The 16,805-nt window shown below is 39.8% G+C and overlaps 1 protein-coding gene across 1 annotated transcript in view; it reads right to left on the bottom strand.

The window, feature by feature from the left end:
* ENPP3 (ectonucleotide pyrophosphatase/phosphodiesterase 3) overlaps positions 1-16,805 on the bottom strand; it is an 88,298-nt gene that overhangs the window by 55,426 nt on the left and 16,067 nt on the right. Inside the window, exons 3-6 of the mRNA XM_086316475.1 lie at positions 11,977-12,099; positions 10,087-10,212; positions 6,391-6,451; positions 1,206-1,303 (exon numbers count right to left, since the gene is read on the bottom strand). Of these exons, the coding sequence (XP_086172601.1) occupies positions 1,206-1,303; positions 6,391-6,451; positions 10,087-10,212; positions 11,977-12,099 (408 nt within the window). The remainder of the gene's footprint in view (positions 1-1,205; positions 1,304-6,390; positions 6,452-10,086; positions 10,213-11,976; positions 12,100-16,805) is intronic.

The raw sequence follows: 16,805 nt of genomic DNA, 5'->3' as shown, positions 1-16,805 counted from the left end.
AATAATTTGGAGGAAAATAAAACTGTCATAAAATTTGAGGACCATGGAGGTAAAAGAGGGCCTAACAAAAGGAGGAAGTAAGAGAAGAATTGCAGAGCACTGAACAGTGTGGGCTCTGGAGCCAACCCTCTGATATTTCTTAGCTTTATGTCCTTGGCTGTTCTATTCCTCTTTTTTTTTTAATTTTTATTTTATAATGGAGTATAGTTTATTTACAATGTTGTGTTAGTTTCAAGTGTACAGCAAAGTGACTCAGTTGCACATGTATCTATTCTCTTTCAGATTTTTTTCCCATATATAGTTTATTACTCCATTCCTCTTTATTATTAACTTTATAAAATTGTGCCCTAACACTGAAGTACAACATCATGATAAAGATGGCAATAAAAATGACAATTATAGTAATAACTTAAAACCATCCAAGGTACACTATGTATATAGTCTACTGGTATTTCTATTAGGTGGGAAGTGAACATTTTACAGATGTAGAGACTGGGGCACCAACAGGGGAAGTAAGCTTGCTAGTAAGAGGTGGAACCAGGTTCCAGGCATCTTGATTCCAGAACTGGACAGAAATACTGGACTTTTCACCTATGGTTGTTGTTGTTTGGTTGCTGTGTCCAACTCTTTGTGACCCCATGACTGTAGTCCACCAGGTTCCTCTGCCTATAGGATTTCCCAAACAAGAATACTGGAGTGGAATGCCATTGCCTTCTCCAGGGGATCTTCCCAAACCAGGGTTCAAACTCGCATCTCTTGCATTGGCAGGCAGATTCTTTACCACTGAGCCACCAGGGAAGCCCCTTCACCTATGGGAGTCTTGGTATATGCTGGTCTGTCTGGTCTCCTCAGGTTCCTTCAGATTCCTATTCTTACTGGTCATATTCACCTTGCTAAAACCCAGAACCTAGATATGACAGGCACCATTTTTGATACATTATCTAGGAACAGATTTTCATAGAGCAAAAGTTATATTCAATTACAAAACAAACCAAAATAAACAAAAGGGTGAGCATGCTGCAAAAAAAGAAGGAGGAGCCAACAAGTGTAAAATAGATATCATAAGTGAAGTCATCAAAACTCTTGAGAGGACCTGGGCTGAGACAAATCACTAACATTAAAGGTTAAAAAGAAAGCTGCACTATTTAGAGATTAACTAACTAGTTAATCTGTCATCCATACACATCTGATTGTAGGAGGCTTACTCAGTTTATTGATGTTAGGTACTAGAGTACTCCATGTCTGTAAATATTCAGCTCTAAATCCATCCATGGAAAACAAAATAACTGGTGGCAGGTCAAACCTGAAAATGAAAAACAAAAATTTAGACCAGTATTTTTATTTTTTCAAAAAGACTCTTTTCTGTACTACTTACAATTCTCTAAATTTGAGAATGCTAAGAAAGTAAGTCAGAAATAGTTCTAAGTTTTCCTTTTTCTTTTTAAATATTATTTCCCTTTACAATCAGTGTTTCCAGTACATTGTTAATCCATATAAAAATGTACAATATTTTTTTAAGGTGTTACATAAATTATCTGCGTCTTTCAACTTGGGAATCTACCTTCTTTTGAGTTCTAGAGTTTAAACAGTCTTGCCTAACTTTATTTCCATTTGCTCCTTGTCACTGGCTATCTGTGACACCCAAGTATACCATGTAAGAAATTTGTCTAGCCCTGAGCATTTACAATGAACAGGCAAAGAGTGGAGAAGAAAAGTCAGGGGCTTCGGCCTCAGCAAGACTTGAAATCTATTCTCTTCACTAACAAAACATCAACAGAAATGGAATTCTATGTTGTAGACCTTTCACAATTCTGGCTTTGGCTAAAGATCCAAAAGCAATGATTCCTGAGTTCAATGCTCACACTCAAAATTATATGTTATAATTATTCTACCACTTTTTGGATACAACTATTGTTATTGTGATATGGAATTCATGAACTCTGAAACTTATGTTTTATTATTCTGAAGTTCTACATTTTTGAACTTTCAGGATATTAGTATTAACTTCCAAAGCATTACAATCTCATTTTAGATGAGTATGTAAGTTACAATAATGAAAGTTAACTTTGGGTTATAGCCAGTGACTATCTTTTTTTCCATCTAATATTTTTTCACTTCTAAAATTGCATTTGTATTTTATACACACACAATTAAAGATGTATAGCTTCATAATTCTTTTCCATACTGAACGCCACTGTATAGCCATCACCCAGATCACAAAACAGGATATTACTTAGAATCTTTCCCTCATGCTCTCATCTAGTCAAAAACTTCTGCAAACCACACCTCACTAAGATGATCAATGTCTTGACTTCTAACAGCATAAATTAGCTGTGTCTATTTTTGTACTTAGATTTATACGCAACAGAATCATACAGTGTGTATTCCACTGTGTCTGGCTGCTTTTACTTAACATTATGCTTGAGGTCCATCCATAATTTTGCATATGGTTGTAGATCATTCATTCTCATGGCTGTCTAGAAGTCCAGTGAATGAATAAACCACAACTGATTCATCCTGTTGATGGGCATTTGGATACTTTCCAGTTTAGGGCTATTACGAATAACAGCTATGAACACAGTAACTTTGTTTTGAATTCTAAACACAGTGCATGCAAATAAGAATGGCAAAGAAATTTTCAACTCTGTGCTCAAGCAGTTTATCTATACTTTTGAATAAGAATATGTGTTTCCAAGGAATTTGGTTACAATACATCTTTAAAAATTCTGACAAATGCCCAGTATTATCATAAAGAAAATTTTGAATGCTGTTATCAGCTAAAAACAAAAATAATTTCAGTTTCTCTCAATATGTTTGAGTAGAGCTAAAAAAATAAATTAGCATAGCCATCTATTTGCAAATTATAAAGGAAATTGTGAGGAGAGTCTGGACGATGTCCATTTGGTTTCCCAGAATATGCACTTACTGAAGAGTAACCCATTTAACAAATATCTGAGATGGGCTTTGCATTAGATGGGCTTCCCTGATAGCTCAGCTGGTAAAGTATCCACCTGCCATGTGGGAGACCTGAGTTCAATCTCTGGGGTGAGAAGATCCCTTGGAGAAGGGAAAAGCTACCCACTCCAGTGTTCTAGACTGGAGAATTCAAGGACTGTATAGTCCGTGGAGTCGCAAAGAGTCAGACACGACTGAGCGACTTTCACTTCATTTCACTTGTGCTAAAAAAGTGAAAGTGAAAGTTAAGTCACTCAGTCCTGTCCAACTCTTTTGCAACCCCATGGACTACAGCCCACCAGGCTCCCCCATCCATGGGATTTTCCAGACAAGAGTACTGGAGTGGGTTCCCATTTCCTTCTCCAGGGGATCTTCCCAACCCAGGGATTGAACCCTGGTCTCCCGCATTGCAAGCAGAGGCTTTACCATCTGAGTCACCAGGGAACTTATCACCTGTGCTAGATACTGAGAATAAAGGAATTAAGGAATTATAGCCTTTAACTGTGTGTGTGTGTTTAGTCACTCAGTTGTGTCTGACTCTTTGAGACCCCATGGACCGTAGCACACCAGGCTCCTCTGTCTGGCTTCTCCAGGCAAGAATACTGGCATGGGTTGCCATTCTCTTCTCCAGGGGATCTTCTCAACTCAGGGATCAAATCCAGTCTCCTGGATTGCAAGCAGATTCTTTATCATCTGAGCCACCAGAGAAGCCCTTATCTAGGGGATGAAATTAAGAAGTAAACAGAAGTGATCAAGGACTAGATTTAGGTACAGGATGCTATTCAAGTACATAGGTTCAGTCTTGGTAAGGTGAGAGTAGGCTCTCCAGAGGGTATGACATGTGAACTGACCCCTAAAGAACAAACAGAAATGATATGAAAAGAGAAAGGGACCAATGTTTCACTCAGATAAAACACACTGTGCAAAAGCCCATGTGAGATAAACAATGCATACAATAACATTTATGAGTCTCAGAAACATTGGGTTAAGCAAACAATAAAAGAAAACAAAAGACAGACTTAAAAGGATATATGGTATGAGTGTATTTACATAAAATTCTAAAACATGAATCTATGGTGATGAACAATATGAAAAGATATGACACTGAAAGATGAACTCCCCAGGTAGGTAGGTGCCCAATATGCTACTGGAGAACAGTGCAGAAATAACTTCAGAAAGAATGAAGAGACAGAGCTAAAGTGAAAACAACACCCAGCTGTGGATTTCCGATGCTGTAAAGAACAATATTGCATAGGAACCTGATCTATGAATAAAGGTAAATTGAAAGTGGTCAAACAGGAGATGGCAAGAGTGAATATTGACATTTTAGGAATCAGTGAACTAAAATGGACTGGAATGGGCTAATTTAACTCAGATGACCATTATATCTACTACTGTGGGCAAGAATCCCTTAGAAGAAATGGAGTAGCCCTCATAATCAACATAAGAGTCCAAAATGTAGTACTTGGATGCAATCTCAAAAAAAACAGAATGATCTCTGTTAGTTTCCAAGGCAAATCATTCAATATCACAGTAATCCAAGTCTATGCCCTGACCAGTAATGCTGAAGAAACTGAAGTTGAATGGTTCTATGAAGACTTACAAGACTTTCTAAAACTAACACCCAAAAAAGACATCCTTTTCATTTCAGGGGACTGGAATGCAAAAGTAGAAATCAAGAGATACCTGGAGTAACAGGCAAGTTTGACCTTGGAGTACAAAATGAAGCAGGGCAAAGGCTAATAGACTTTTGCCAAGAGAATGCACTGATTACAGAAAACACCCTCTTCCAACAACACAGGGATGACTCTACACATGGACATCACCAGATGGTCAATACCGAAGTCAGATTGATTATATTCTTTGAAGCCAAAGACAGAGAAGCTGCATACAATCAGCAAAAATTATAGTGCTGGAGAAGACCTTTGAGAGTCCCTTGGATTGTAAGGAAATCAAAACAGTCAATCATAAAGGAAATCAGTCTTTAATATTCATTGGAAGGACTGATGCTGAAGCTGAAACTCCAATACTTTGGCCACCGGATGTGAAGAGCTGACTCATTGGAAAAGCCCCTGATGCTGGGAAAGACTGAAGGCAGAAGGAGAAGGGGACGACAGAGTGTGAGATGGTTGGATGGCATCATTGACTTGATGGACATGAATTTGAACAGGCTCCAGAAGTTGATGATGGACGAGGAAGCCTGGCGTGCTGCAGTCCATGGGGTCGTAAAGAGTCAGACATGACTGAGCGACTGAACTGAACTGAACTGAACTGATGGTGATGAAAATCAGAACAGAGACATCTTTCTGGGGACATGGAAATATTCTATATATTGGAAATATTCTATATCTATATTACACAGGTTTCTGACTTTCTAAAAATTATACTTAAGCATGAATACTTCAATGAACAAGAACTACATCTCAAAAAATAAGAATGGAAAATTTGGACTGTTTACAGTGTGTAGAAAACAATCATCCAGGAATTTAAGTGACATATTGCAATTTGTGTTCAGTTCAGTTCAGTTGCTCAGTTGTGTCTGACTCTTTGTGACCCCATGGACTGCAGCATGCCAGGCCTCCCTGTCCATCACCAACTCCTGGAGTTTAGTCACAGGCAAGGACCCCAACTCAAGTCTTTTATTTTTAATTCTAAATTCTTTACTCTTCTACCTAGAAACTTCTGAAGAGGGTAGCTGGATCTGGTATAAACCAAAGTAACATGATATACAAATATACACATTATCCACACACATTTTTTTAAATGAAGTAATATTATCTAAAAATGTCTCCATCAATTCTTTCTATAGCCTGATAGTGTTTTCTCTTTTTGTCTCACTATCATGTTCCCACTGCTTGGGCGGGAAGAGTGAAGCAGATGAAGGGCAGAAAGGAATACCAGAGGCAAAGGGGAAATCCACCTTGACTGCAAGGGGACATGGGGCATACTTCAAGGGCTGGACCAAGTCCTGGGAAGGTGGGGTGAGGTGTGATGCCTCCCATGTTCATCAGCCATGCCCATCTGACAGAGTTTTCCTCATCCATTCTCCAAGGTCCACCTTTCACAGTGAGGCCTTCCATGGACAATTCTCTTCCCTTTCCCTCAGTGAGAATAAATCTGAAGGGCCAGGATGACAATGGAAAAAGAGTTTGGGCTAACCTCATTTAGATCTAAATTCTAGTTCTGATTTTTATAGGACCTTGGGATGTTACTACAAATACTTCATTGTTGTAAGATAATAACTTAATACAAGTTGCTTTGTTAACAATAAAGCAAACCAAAGTGCGTTGTGAGTTGGGAGCTACAAGAAATGTAATCTTTTGTTAACTGTTTTGTTTTCAAATGTAAACATGGTGGAGGAAATTTCATCCTGCCTTAACTACATTTCCATGTGCATCTATTAAAGGAGGATAAACACGGCCATGTCCGTCTCACCCTTCTGGGCACTGAGGCTGCTGGGCTGTGCTGCAATCTTCATCCACCCATGAGGTTTCTCCTGAAAAGCATAAGATCAACATCTTTAGACAAGAAAAGAGAAACCAACATTCAATGGATATGATCTTTCCAAATGACTTAATTCATGCTACTCCAATGACGAAATTCATACAGAACGTGTTAAATACTAGTTCACATGTTGGCAAGGTCAGTGCCTTAGCAATTCGCACAGGTCAGTAATCTATACTAACAGTATCAAGAAGCCCATCTTTACCAAGAAAACAAAGGGAATTCTTTTAGCTGGAAAGGGACAATTTCTTCTTTCATTTTTTTTTTTTTTCCAAATAATGTTTTTTCCCTGAAAGACAATGCTTTCCCAACCACTAGGGAAAAAATGAGTTTAATAAATGAAAGTGTTAATCACTCAATCGTGTCTGGCTCTTTGCAACCCCATGGACTGTAGTCCGCCAGGTTCCTCTGTCCATGGGGTTTCCCAGGAAAGAATACGGGAATGAGTTACCACTCCCTTCTCCAGGGGATCTTCCCAACCCAGGGATCAAAACTGGGTCTCCTGCACTGCAGGCAGATTCTTCACCAACTGAGCTACCAGGGGCCCTTTAATTGACATAGGTATATAGTCTAAAGAAAAATGAAAAGAAAGCATGAATAAAGGAGAAATAACCAAGGAGAATAATTGATATTGATATTAAATGGGAAAGATTGAACAAATTTTTAAGATCATAACTTAAAAATTCTCACTCCATGGATGCTTCTGTTTATGGAACATTTCAACTCATTAATGAAGTAGAAATGATCTAATATGAATGCCATCATTTGCAACTCCTAATGGACTATAGTCCATGGGGTCACAAAGAGTTGGACACAACTTAGCAACTCAGCACACATGCAATGAATCTGTGCAATCATCATACATGCCTAACATGACCAAAATAACCCCAAACAGACAGATATGCCTCTTGATGGAAGTAACACCACTAAGTGTGAAGGATACATGATAGACAGATAGGTAGACACTTGAATCTGAACAGTCCTCTAGTTCTAACTACCAGTTTGCAGGAAATATGGGAGAAGACAAAATGCTTAAGTCACAGAAGATCTGATCTACAAATCCCAGACTGGAAAATTCTACAGAATAAATGACTCCATTTATCCAACATGTAAATTGCATGAGAGAAAGTAAAGGAAGGGAAAACCTACTTTTAAAGGACTCAAAATATATCAGCCAATTGAAATGTCTGAAATCTCTTTGGATCCTACTTGAAATAAATATTTTTTAATATCATGAAACAGAAAAATCTGAACACAGATTAGATATTTGTTGATAATATTATAATTACTGAAGACATTTTTAGATATATTGATGGTACTCTAATTTTGTTAAATGTTCATCTTTTTTAGATACATGCTAAAAATATTTATAGATGAATGATACTAACATTAGGATTTCCTTTGATGTAATCTAAAATTTTCACAGATAGGTTGGGGGTATTTTATTAAGAAAAAACTCCAAAACTTGAAAATGAGCAAAAGGATAACTGATAATTAGACTTCATTTTAATGTCATGCTGGTAATTATTATAATCTTAAAAGCCCCGCTCTGGATTGTCTGATTGCCTAAAAGTATATACCTTTATCTAGCTTATCTTTTACTATTTATTTTATACCTTAGTAAGGATAGCATTTTGGAGGAGGAAATGGCAACCCATTCCAGTGTGCTATGGACAGCGGAGCCTAGTGGAGCCTGGTGGGCTAAAGTTTGTGGGGTCACAAAGAGTCGGACAGGACTGAGTGACTGAGTACACACACAAGGATTCATTTAATCAGTAGAAAACTAATAACAGTGTAACTGATTCTTGTCTAATAGCAGGTAAATTGTCCTGTAACAAAGCAAGCCATTTGTGTCCCACCAAACATTATATCTTTAGTGATATTGTTCCAACATTCTTTCAGTTCTATGTATACTTAGTCTCTGCTCCTCTGAACCAGCTTAACACTCCAGTTGGTTATCTCCTTAATGAGTTAATGACTTTTTGATATATTTGCTTTGTATTTATTAGAGTTATATTTTTATCTTTTTTTTAAGTTATTTCTGGAAAGTGTTTGATATGGTTTAAATTTTCTGTGACATTCTTTTTTATTTTATTTATTTTAATTGGAGGCTAATTACTTTACAATATTGTATGTAGAGTCATATTTTGATCTTTTTGAAAATTTCACTGTGTCAGCATGAGACAAGATTGGTCATGAGTTGATCATTGCTGAAGAAAGGTGACGGACCTATGGTAAAAACATACTGTTCTCTTCCATCTATACATTAGAAATTAATTTTTTTTTCAAAATTCTAAACTTAAAATATAAAAGTAACTAGCTGGTTTCTTGCACAAAATTATTCAAATTCCCTCCAGCTCCTGCCTAGAGACACAATTTTGGCAAGAATCATTTACATCTGTAAAGTGCTGAATTCTTAGAGTGAGAAAACATTTACTTTTGTTTAAAAAATAAACTGAAATGATTCAGGGAACACCATCAAAGTAATTAATTAGTGGTAATGGTAAACTTCACCATTGCCTGTAACAATTGCTTTTGTTTTTGCTAAATTTAAGAAATACTGTGCAATTAATTCAGTGAGAAAATGTACCACATGACCAGAGAATCATTATTGAGATAAAAAGTTAAGAGTTATAAAATTAGGGTAGAAGGCCGGAGACTACAAAGGTCAGAGGCAGTATGGTCAGTGAATTTATTAGAGAAACAAGCAAACTGGAAACTATACTTGCTTTGTGAATTTAGACGGATTTTTAATGACACAATATTCTCTGTTAAGTACCAATTATTATTTAAAAACAGACTTACCATTTAGCACTTTTACTTTCCTTTCTGATTGCCCTTCTTAGCTGATTTTCAATTATATTTTGCATAAAAACTGATTTGTCCATTAGTGCAAAACCTATTTTCTACTAAGGGATAATAATGTTTCTACTATAACATTTTCTTCCTATTTAAAAAAAATCGAAATTCAATTTAATCTCTTTTTTGTCTAAAGATATTACACATGTTGATTATGAGAAAAGGGTTGACAGCAATTGCTTCAGCAAAACTTGAAGCAATTTTGTTGCTAAATGTATGTGTGCATTTTTCTTAAGTCTCATCAGATATTCAGAGAGATTGGTGATTTTTTTTTAATCTGCACCCCTAAAGTAGCAATGCAAGTGAAATCAGGTATTGATAAACCTGGATTCTCATCTTGGCTCTGCATGACCTCTCGCCAGTCCTAAATCAGCCCTTAAACCAATGACTTAGGACATAGTTGTCTCAACAATCCTATTGGTTTAACCAACTGCTATTTGGGTCAGAGAATCTCGTTTGCAATGTTTTAACTTTAGGATCTGCCATCCCATGTTTCAAACCACAAGGATGTCTACCATAGTCATTGGGCTGAAAAAGAGCTTGCTCTATAGACAACATGGAACGTTGAGTTTTTTCTTCTATGATATCTATGCTATGAGCTCCCTTTCTCTATCATACACAAAACACATTTCTTCTCACAGTAAACACATTGAGTCTTTTATTCCACACAGAGTGGCTAAAAATTCTTTGACTGGTTTTAATATTTGCAGCCTAGGCCAGCTCTAGGGTCACTGAACTCATGGAGGCAAAGGGGCAACACCTGCTTACCTTGGCAAACACTCTTATAGTCAGCACAGCAGTCTTTCCTCTGTAAACAGTCATCTGAGCAAGAGCAAAGGCTGGATTCCAATCTGGTCTCCCCACAGCGAAATTTATTGCATGTCCATATTTGAGCTGAAGAATTACACAATTCAGTTTTGAGCATGCAATTCTTTTAAGCATCCAATACCAAAAATATAAACTTTATGCATTTCTTCTTGTATTATCATACAGTCAAATTCTTAGTTTATCTGCATCCACAAATGAAAATACATAACACAAATGAGGGGCAATCCACCACTTTTCCTCTTTTGGCATGGGTGGCAGAGAGGAATGTAGCTTTATAAGCTGTGGTTCTGGTCTACCTATCAGGTACACCTCTGAGTTTGGAGAAACTGAACACCTGTCCTATTCCCACCCAAGGGTAGAAGAACTACCAGCCTTGAGGGACCATTGCCACCCAGGAGCAGCCTGCCCAGCCTGATCTAAGGACCGACATCAAGGAAGAGGCAGTGACAACAGAAGTAACAATAACATGGTCAGGTCTGTAAGAACACAGGCAGCCAGCGTACATTCCAGCTGACAGTGAAAGAACGGTAGATCAGCTCCCCAACATGCCTCTGGTATTTTTCCAAGATAGGCACTTAATGTGAGATCAGTTTCAGTAAATCTAGAGGAGATTGCTTCCTAAAGGGCCACCTGCCAGGAAATGGTGATTGGCATTAATGTCAGCCCTATGATCAGACAAATGCATTGGCTAGGTGACAGCTGTATGTTTCAGTCATGCAGTGTTCTTCATTCTTCATTATATATTATGTACTTAGAAAGAAAAGATTTTTAATAATGAATTAAAGGGAATACAGAGCTTATCCATACTGGGTTATCCTCTACCTCGAGCCCTTTTCAGAATAATGTAAGAAGCTCTACTGTTCTAATCTTCAATATCATTAAACCACTAGACACACCACCACCGCTTTCCATGACTTCCTAGAAAATTAGATATCGAAAACTAAATTGTCTCTTCCACCTCAAGAACAATGTTTCTCCCAATTAAAATAAGTAAATTTAAAAAAAAAGAACAATGTTTCTCAAGGTGTGTTCTATGGAGTACTGGCATCAGAATCACCAAGAATCACCAGCTTTCTATAGGAGTCTTATGCTCTCCAAGAACCACTAAAAATGAAATTAAATAAGATGACAAGCCATAGGAAAACTTGCCTTTGAAATGTGTATAATTTGACAGTATTTTATCTGCTGGAGACTGTTATTCCTCAACCTCAACTAAACAAAGTGTGAATTCTATCTTTAGAATACTGAAAAGAGGACAGGGTAATGCTAGATCCTGAATACAAGGTGTTATGGGCTGAATTGTGTCCCTTCCCCAAAATGCTGAAGTCTTAACTCTCTTCCCCCATGACTACAAATGTGACCTTATTTGGAAAAGGTTCTTTGCAGACAAATTAAAATGAGGTCATTAGCGTGGGTCCCAACCCAGTGTGGCTGGTATTCTTCTTGTAACAAGAGGAAATTTAGACGTGAACACATGCAGAGGGAAGACTGTGAAGAAACGGGGAGATGGTCATCTGGAGATAAGGGCAGATTTTTGAGTTTTGCTGCCACAAGCCAAGGAACACCGAGGATAGCCAGCAATTTACCAAAACCTAGAAAGAGGCAAGGAACGGATTCTCCCTCACAATCTTGGAATGAACCAACCCTGCCAACACTTAGAACGTGGACTTCTAGTTTCCAGAATTTCTGTGGCTTAAACCACTCAGTATGTGGGACTTTGTTACGTCAGTCCAAGCAAACTATTAACACACAAGTGTCTGGCAAGTATTTGCATATGCATTAATGATCACACAACCAACATGCTAATAAACTTGCTTTCAGATTTCGTACTTGATTGCACACAGGTGTCTTCAAAGTCCCAGCAGCAGTCGCCTCGGCCTTTACATCCCGCATCACACCGGCAGCCCTCTAGTCCTCTATGTGAAGCATCAAAGCATTTTTTTCTGCAGCTGCCTGTAGGGTGAAGGGATAAGGCAATCAGTGCTCAGCAGTTATCCAAAGTCTCAAAGTTTGATGGTGGAAGTACAAGAAGTACCCAGCACAGATTAGGACAGAAAAATAGATAAGTTTTATTGCATTACCTGACTCATGAGTGCAAAGTGATAAATAATGTGTAATACAATAATAATTGGCTTTTTCCCAGGACTCCAGAGAAGTCCCAGGCTCAAAGACACCAGGGGCCATTAGGAGAGGGTAGGAGGGACAAACAGAGGCTAAATGTAGTGAAATTGGTTGAAAGTCTGGACCCCATCTCCCACTTCAGAATAGAAGGCTCATAATTTGGAAGAAAGTGGGAGGAGTTGCTTTCATCACAGAGGCAGCAGACATGGAGGATAGCCACAATGACAAAAAAAGGATGAACAAGTCTTACTCTTCAATGGAACAGAAGGTCACCAGACTTTTGAGTACAGCAAGATAGCATCCAACATGAAGGATCAAGACAAACAAGAGAAAAAGGGAAAAATTTTGAAGAGGAAATAATGCAAGGAGTAGAAGAGTAAATTGTTACCCTGTATATTGTCACCCTGTTCATTTAACTTCTGTGCAGAGTACATCATGAGAAACACTGGACTGGAAGAAACACAAGCTGGAATCAAGATTGCCGGGAGAAATATCAATAACCTCAGATATGCAGATGACACCACCCTTATGGCAGAAAGTGAAGAGAAACTAAAAAGCCTCTTGATGAAGGTGAAAGTGGAGAGTGAAAAAGTTGGCTTAAAGCTCAACATTCAGAAAACGAAGATCATGGCATCCGGTCCCATCACTTCATGGGAAATAGATGGGGAAACAGTGGAAACAGTGTCAGACTTTATTTTTTGGGGCTCCCAAATCAGTGCAGATGGTGACTGCAGCCATGAAATTAAAAGACGCTTACTCCTTGGAAGGAAAGTTATGACCAACCTAGATAGCATATTCAAAAGCAGAGACATTACTTTGCCAACTAAGGTTCGTCTAGTCAAGGCTATGGTTTTTCCTGTGGTTATATATGGATGTGAGAGTTGGACTGTGAAGAAGGCTGAGCGCTGAAGAATTGATGCTTTTGAACTGTGGTGTTGGAGAAGACTCTTGAGAGTCCCTTGGACTGCAAGGAGATCCAACCAGTGCATTCTGAAGGAGATCAGCCCTGGGATTTCTTTGGATGGAATGATGCTAAAGTTGAAACTCCAGTACTTTGGCCACCTGATGCGAAGAGTTGACTCATTGGAAAAGACTCTGATGGTGGGAGAGATTGGGGGCAGGAGGAGAAGGGGACGACAGAGGATGAGATGGCTGGATGGCATCACTGACTCGATGGACGTGAGTCTGAGTGAACTCCAGGAGTTGGTGATGGACAGAGAGGCCTGGCATGCTGCGATTCATGGGGTCACAAAGAGTCGGACACAACTGAGTGACTGATCTGATTCTGATTCTGAGAAGAGTTAAACACACACACACACAATTGATTGAGATGCTCAGAAAAGATATCACATTCATTAAATAAGAAGAAAACTAATTTAAAAAAGGCAAATCATGTTCAGGGTGCTCTTGGAAATAAAAAAAAAAAACGTGAGAGCAGTAATGAAAAATTCAGTGGCGGGGTGTGGTAGGCAGGATTATGGCTCTCAGGAAGGTTCCCCCCCCTAATCCTTGAGACTATGAATATATCACCTTACATGGTAAAGGGGCTTTGCAGATGTAACTGAGGCTACTATTTAGTTGACCCTGAAACAGGGAGGTAGTACTGAAAAGTGAAAACAAAGAAAATAAAAATGATATTGTTAAAGAAATCATAGTAAAATTTCCCAGAATTGAAGAGCAAACATTATTACATCAAAATTATTCACCAAATTTTCACAGCAAAACTCATACCAAGGGATCAACAGGATTAGAGAGATCTGGAAAGCTCCCAGAGAAAGAGCAGGAGAAATATATAAAGGATCTTAAGTCAGAATGATATCAGAAAAGCAACACTGGGAGAAGCATAGGTCAAATGACATGTTGCTGCTGCTGCTGCTGCTAAGTCGCTTCAGTTGTGTCCAACTCTGTGCGACCCCATAGACGGCAGCCCACCAGGCTCCCCCGTCCCTGGGATTCTCCAGGCAAGAACACTAGAGTGGGTTGCCATTTCCCTCTCCAATGCATGAAAGTGAAAAGTGAAAGCGAAGTCGCTCAGTTGTGTCTGACTCTTAGCGACCCCATGGACTACAGCCTACCAGGCTCCTCCATCCATGGGATTTTCCAGGCAAGAGTACTGGAGTGGGGTGCCATTGCCTTCTCCAATGACACCCCACTCCAATGTTGGATACATGCAATAAGTAGATAGGTGCATAAGAATAGGTGCATGCATAGCAATTAGATAGCAACAAAGGTTAGTGAGAAAGTAAGGGGAAATTTTTATATACCATTTACATAAAATGTCTTTACATTTTTACATTCATTCTGCTCCTTTGAAACATTTTCTGCACTTGACTTTCAGGACACAGCAATCACCTGGCTTCCCTCCCACATTCCTATCCACTCTTTCCTAGTCTTCTTCCTTCATCTTCCAATCCTTTAAGGCTGGCATACCCTGGTCACATTGCTTTAAATCCCACATATGATGCTGGTATTCACCGTGTTGTATGTGCAGTCAGAACTTCCCTGAATGCCAGCCTTATATATCCAACTACCTTTTGACTTTTCTACTTGGACATCTGGTAGATACTTCAAATTTCATGTATCCAAAACTGAGTTTCTGATTATTCCTCCCAAACCAACTCCTTCTATAGTCTTATCAATCTCAATTATGGAAATTCCATATCAGGAGTTCATGCTGAAATCCTGAGGTCATTCTTGACTATTCTATTTCTTACTCCATATTCAACCTGTTGAAACAGTATATCTACTACATCAAAAGATCTCCAGATCCAAATACTTCTTCCCAGTTACAATGCTACCACCCTGGTCCAAGACATATGGCTCTTCTATATCATTGCAATAATTTTCTAACTTGTCTCTCTACTTCTAGTGTCACTCGGGCATTTATTCAGCAGCATGAGTGATCACACAGAAAAGCAAACAAGGGGTGGTCCTAAGATGGTGGAGGAATAGGATGGGGAGACCACTTTCTCTCCTACAAATTCATCAAAAGAACATTTGAACACTGAGTAAATTCCACAAAACAACTTCTGAATGCCAGCAAAGGACATCAGGCACCCAGAAAAGCAGCCCATTGTCTTCAAAAGGAGGTAGGAAAAAATATAAACGATAAAAAGAGAGACAAAAGAGGTAAGGACAGAGCTCTGTCCTGGGAAGGGAGTCTTAAAAAAAAGAGAAGTTTCCAAACACCAGTAAACACTCTCACTGCTGAGTCTGTGCCGAGCCTTGGAACCACAGAAGGCAACATAACTGGGAGGAAAATAAATAAATAATGAAAACCCACAGATTATGAACCCAGCGGTAACTCCCCTAGCTGAGAAGCAGCACAGATGCCTGCATTCACCACTAGGAAGTGGGGGCTGGGCAGGGAGGCACAGCTGCACTACTTAGAGTAAGGATTGGGCCTGAATGCCCCGTGGGCAATCTGAGGGAACTAACTTGGGATAGCAAACGAGATGGTGGGATAACTACCACGCGAAAAGCCCTAACCTAAGACACCACCAGGCCCGCTCACAGAACAAAGGACTGACTTAAATCCCATGGGCGGAGGAGCCTGGTAGGCTGCAGTCCATGGGGTCGCTGAGTCGGACACGACTGAGCGACTTCACTTTCACTTTTCACTTTCATGCATTGGAGAAGGAAATGGCAACCCACTCCAGTGCTCTTGCCTGGAGAATCCTAGGGACGGGGGAACCTGGTGGGCTGCCGTCTATGGGGTCGCACAGAGTCAGACATGACTGAAGCAACTTGGAAGCAGCAGCAGAGCTACGTGAAAAGCCCTAACCTAAGACACCGTCAGGCCCACTCACAGAACAAAGGACTGAGCAGAGCTAGCCCGGCCTATCCCCCTGCCTGGTGACAGGCAGGCGAGGGCAGCCAGAGCTGGAAGAGGGCAATCGCAGCCCCAGAGAGGCATTATCTACCAAACTGCAAGCAGGCTTCATTGCTAACCAAGACTTCCTGAGATTCTGGATGGTCAACATCCGTTGAGAAGGTGCCCCAGTTGCACACCCAGAAAACCAAGCAGCAGGGATTGGGGAGGCGATAAGTCGCAGCAACCGCGCTGGCCAAACACCTGGTCACCTGAGCTGCTTGGACCTGGGAAGGGCACAAAACGCAGACCCAACCGAGTCTGCACGTCTGGGGACTACCCAAGTACCTGAACCTGAGTGGCTTAGACCTGGGAAGCACATACAACCTAGGGCCGGCCTCAGACGGTTCCAGGCCAAGAAACCTAAAGCCTAAGCGGTGTAGATAGGGAAAGCACACATGCGGTGAGCAGGGGCAAACCCAGTGTGGCAGAGACACTGCGAGCACACACTAGTGTTATTCATTTGCAGCTTCCCTCCCTCCCCACAGCACGACTGAACAAGTGAGCCTAAAAAAGTGTCCACCACCACTCCCTTGTGTCAGGGCAGAAATTAGACACTGAAGAGACCAGCAAACAGAAGAAGCTAAATCAGAGGGAACCTCCTTGGAAGTGACAGGTGCAATAGATTAAAACCCTGTAGTTAGTACTGACTACATAGGAAGGGGCC

The sequence above is a fragment of the Bos grunniens genome, chromosome 9 (genome assembly GCF_055505025.1).
Source record: "Bos grunniens cultivar Pamir isolate PY7600 chromosome 9, Bosgru_T2T1.0, whole genome shotgun sequence".
NCBI lineage: Eukaryota > Metazoa > Chordata > Mammalia > Artiodactyla > Bovidae > Bos > Bos grunniens.
Note: the sequence above shows the minus strand (reverse complement) of the source record. Positions and strands in the feature narration are given on the sequence as shown.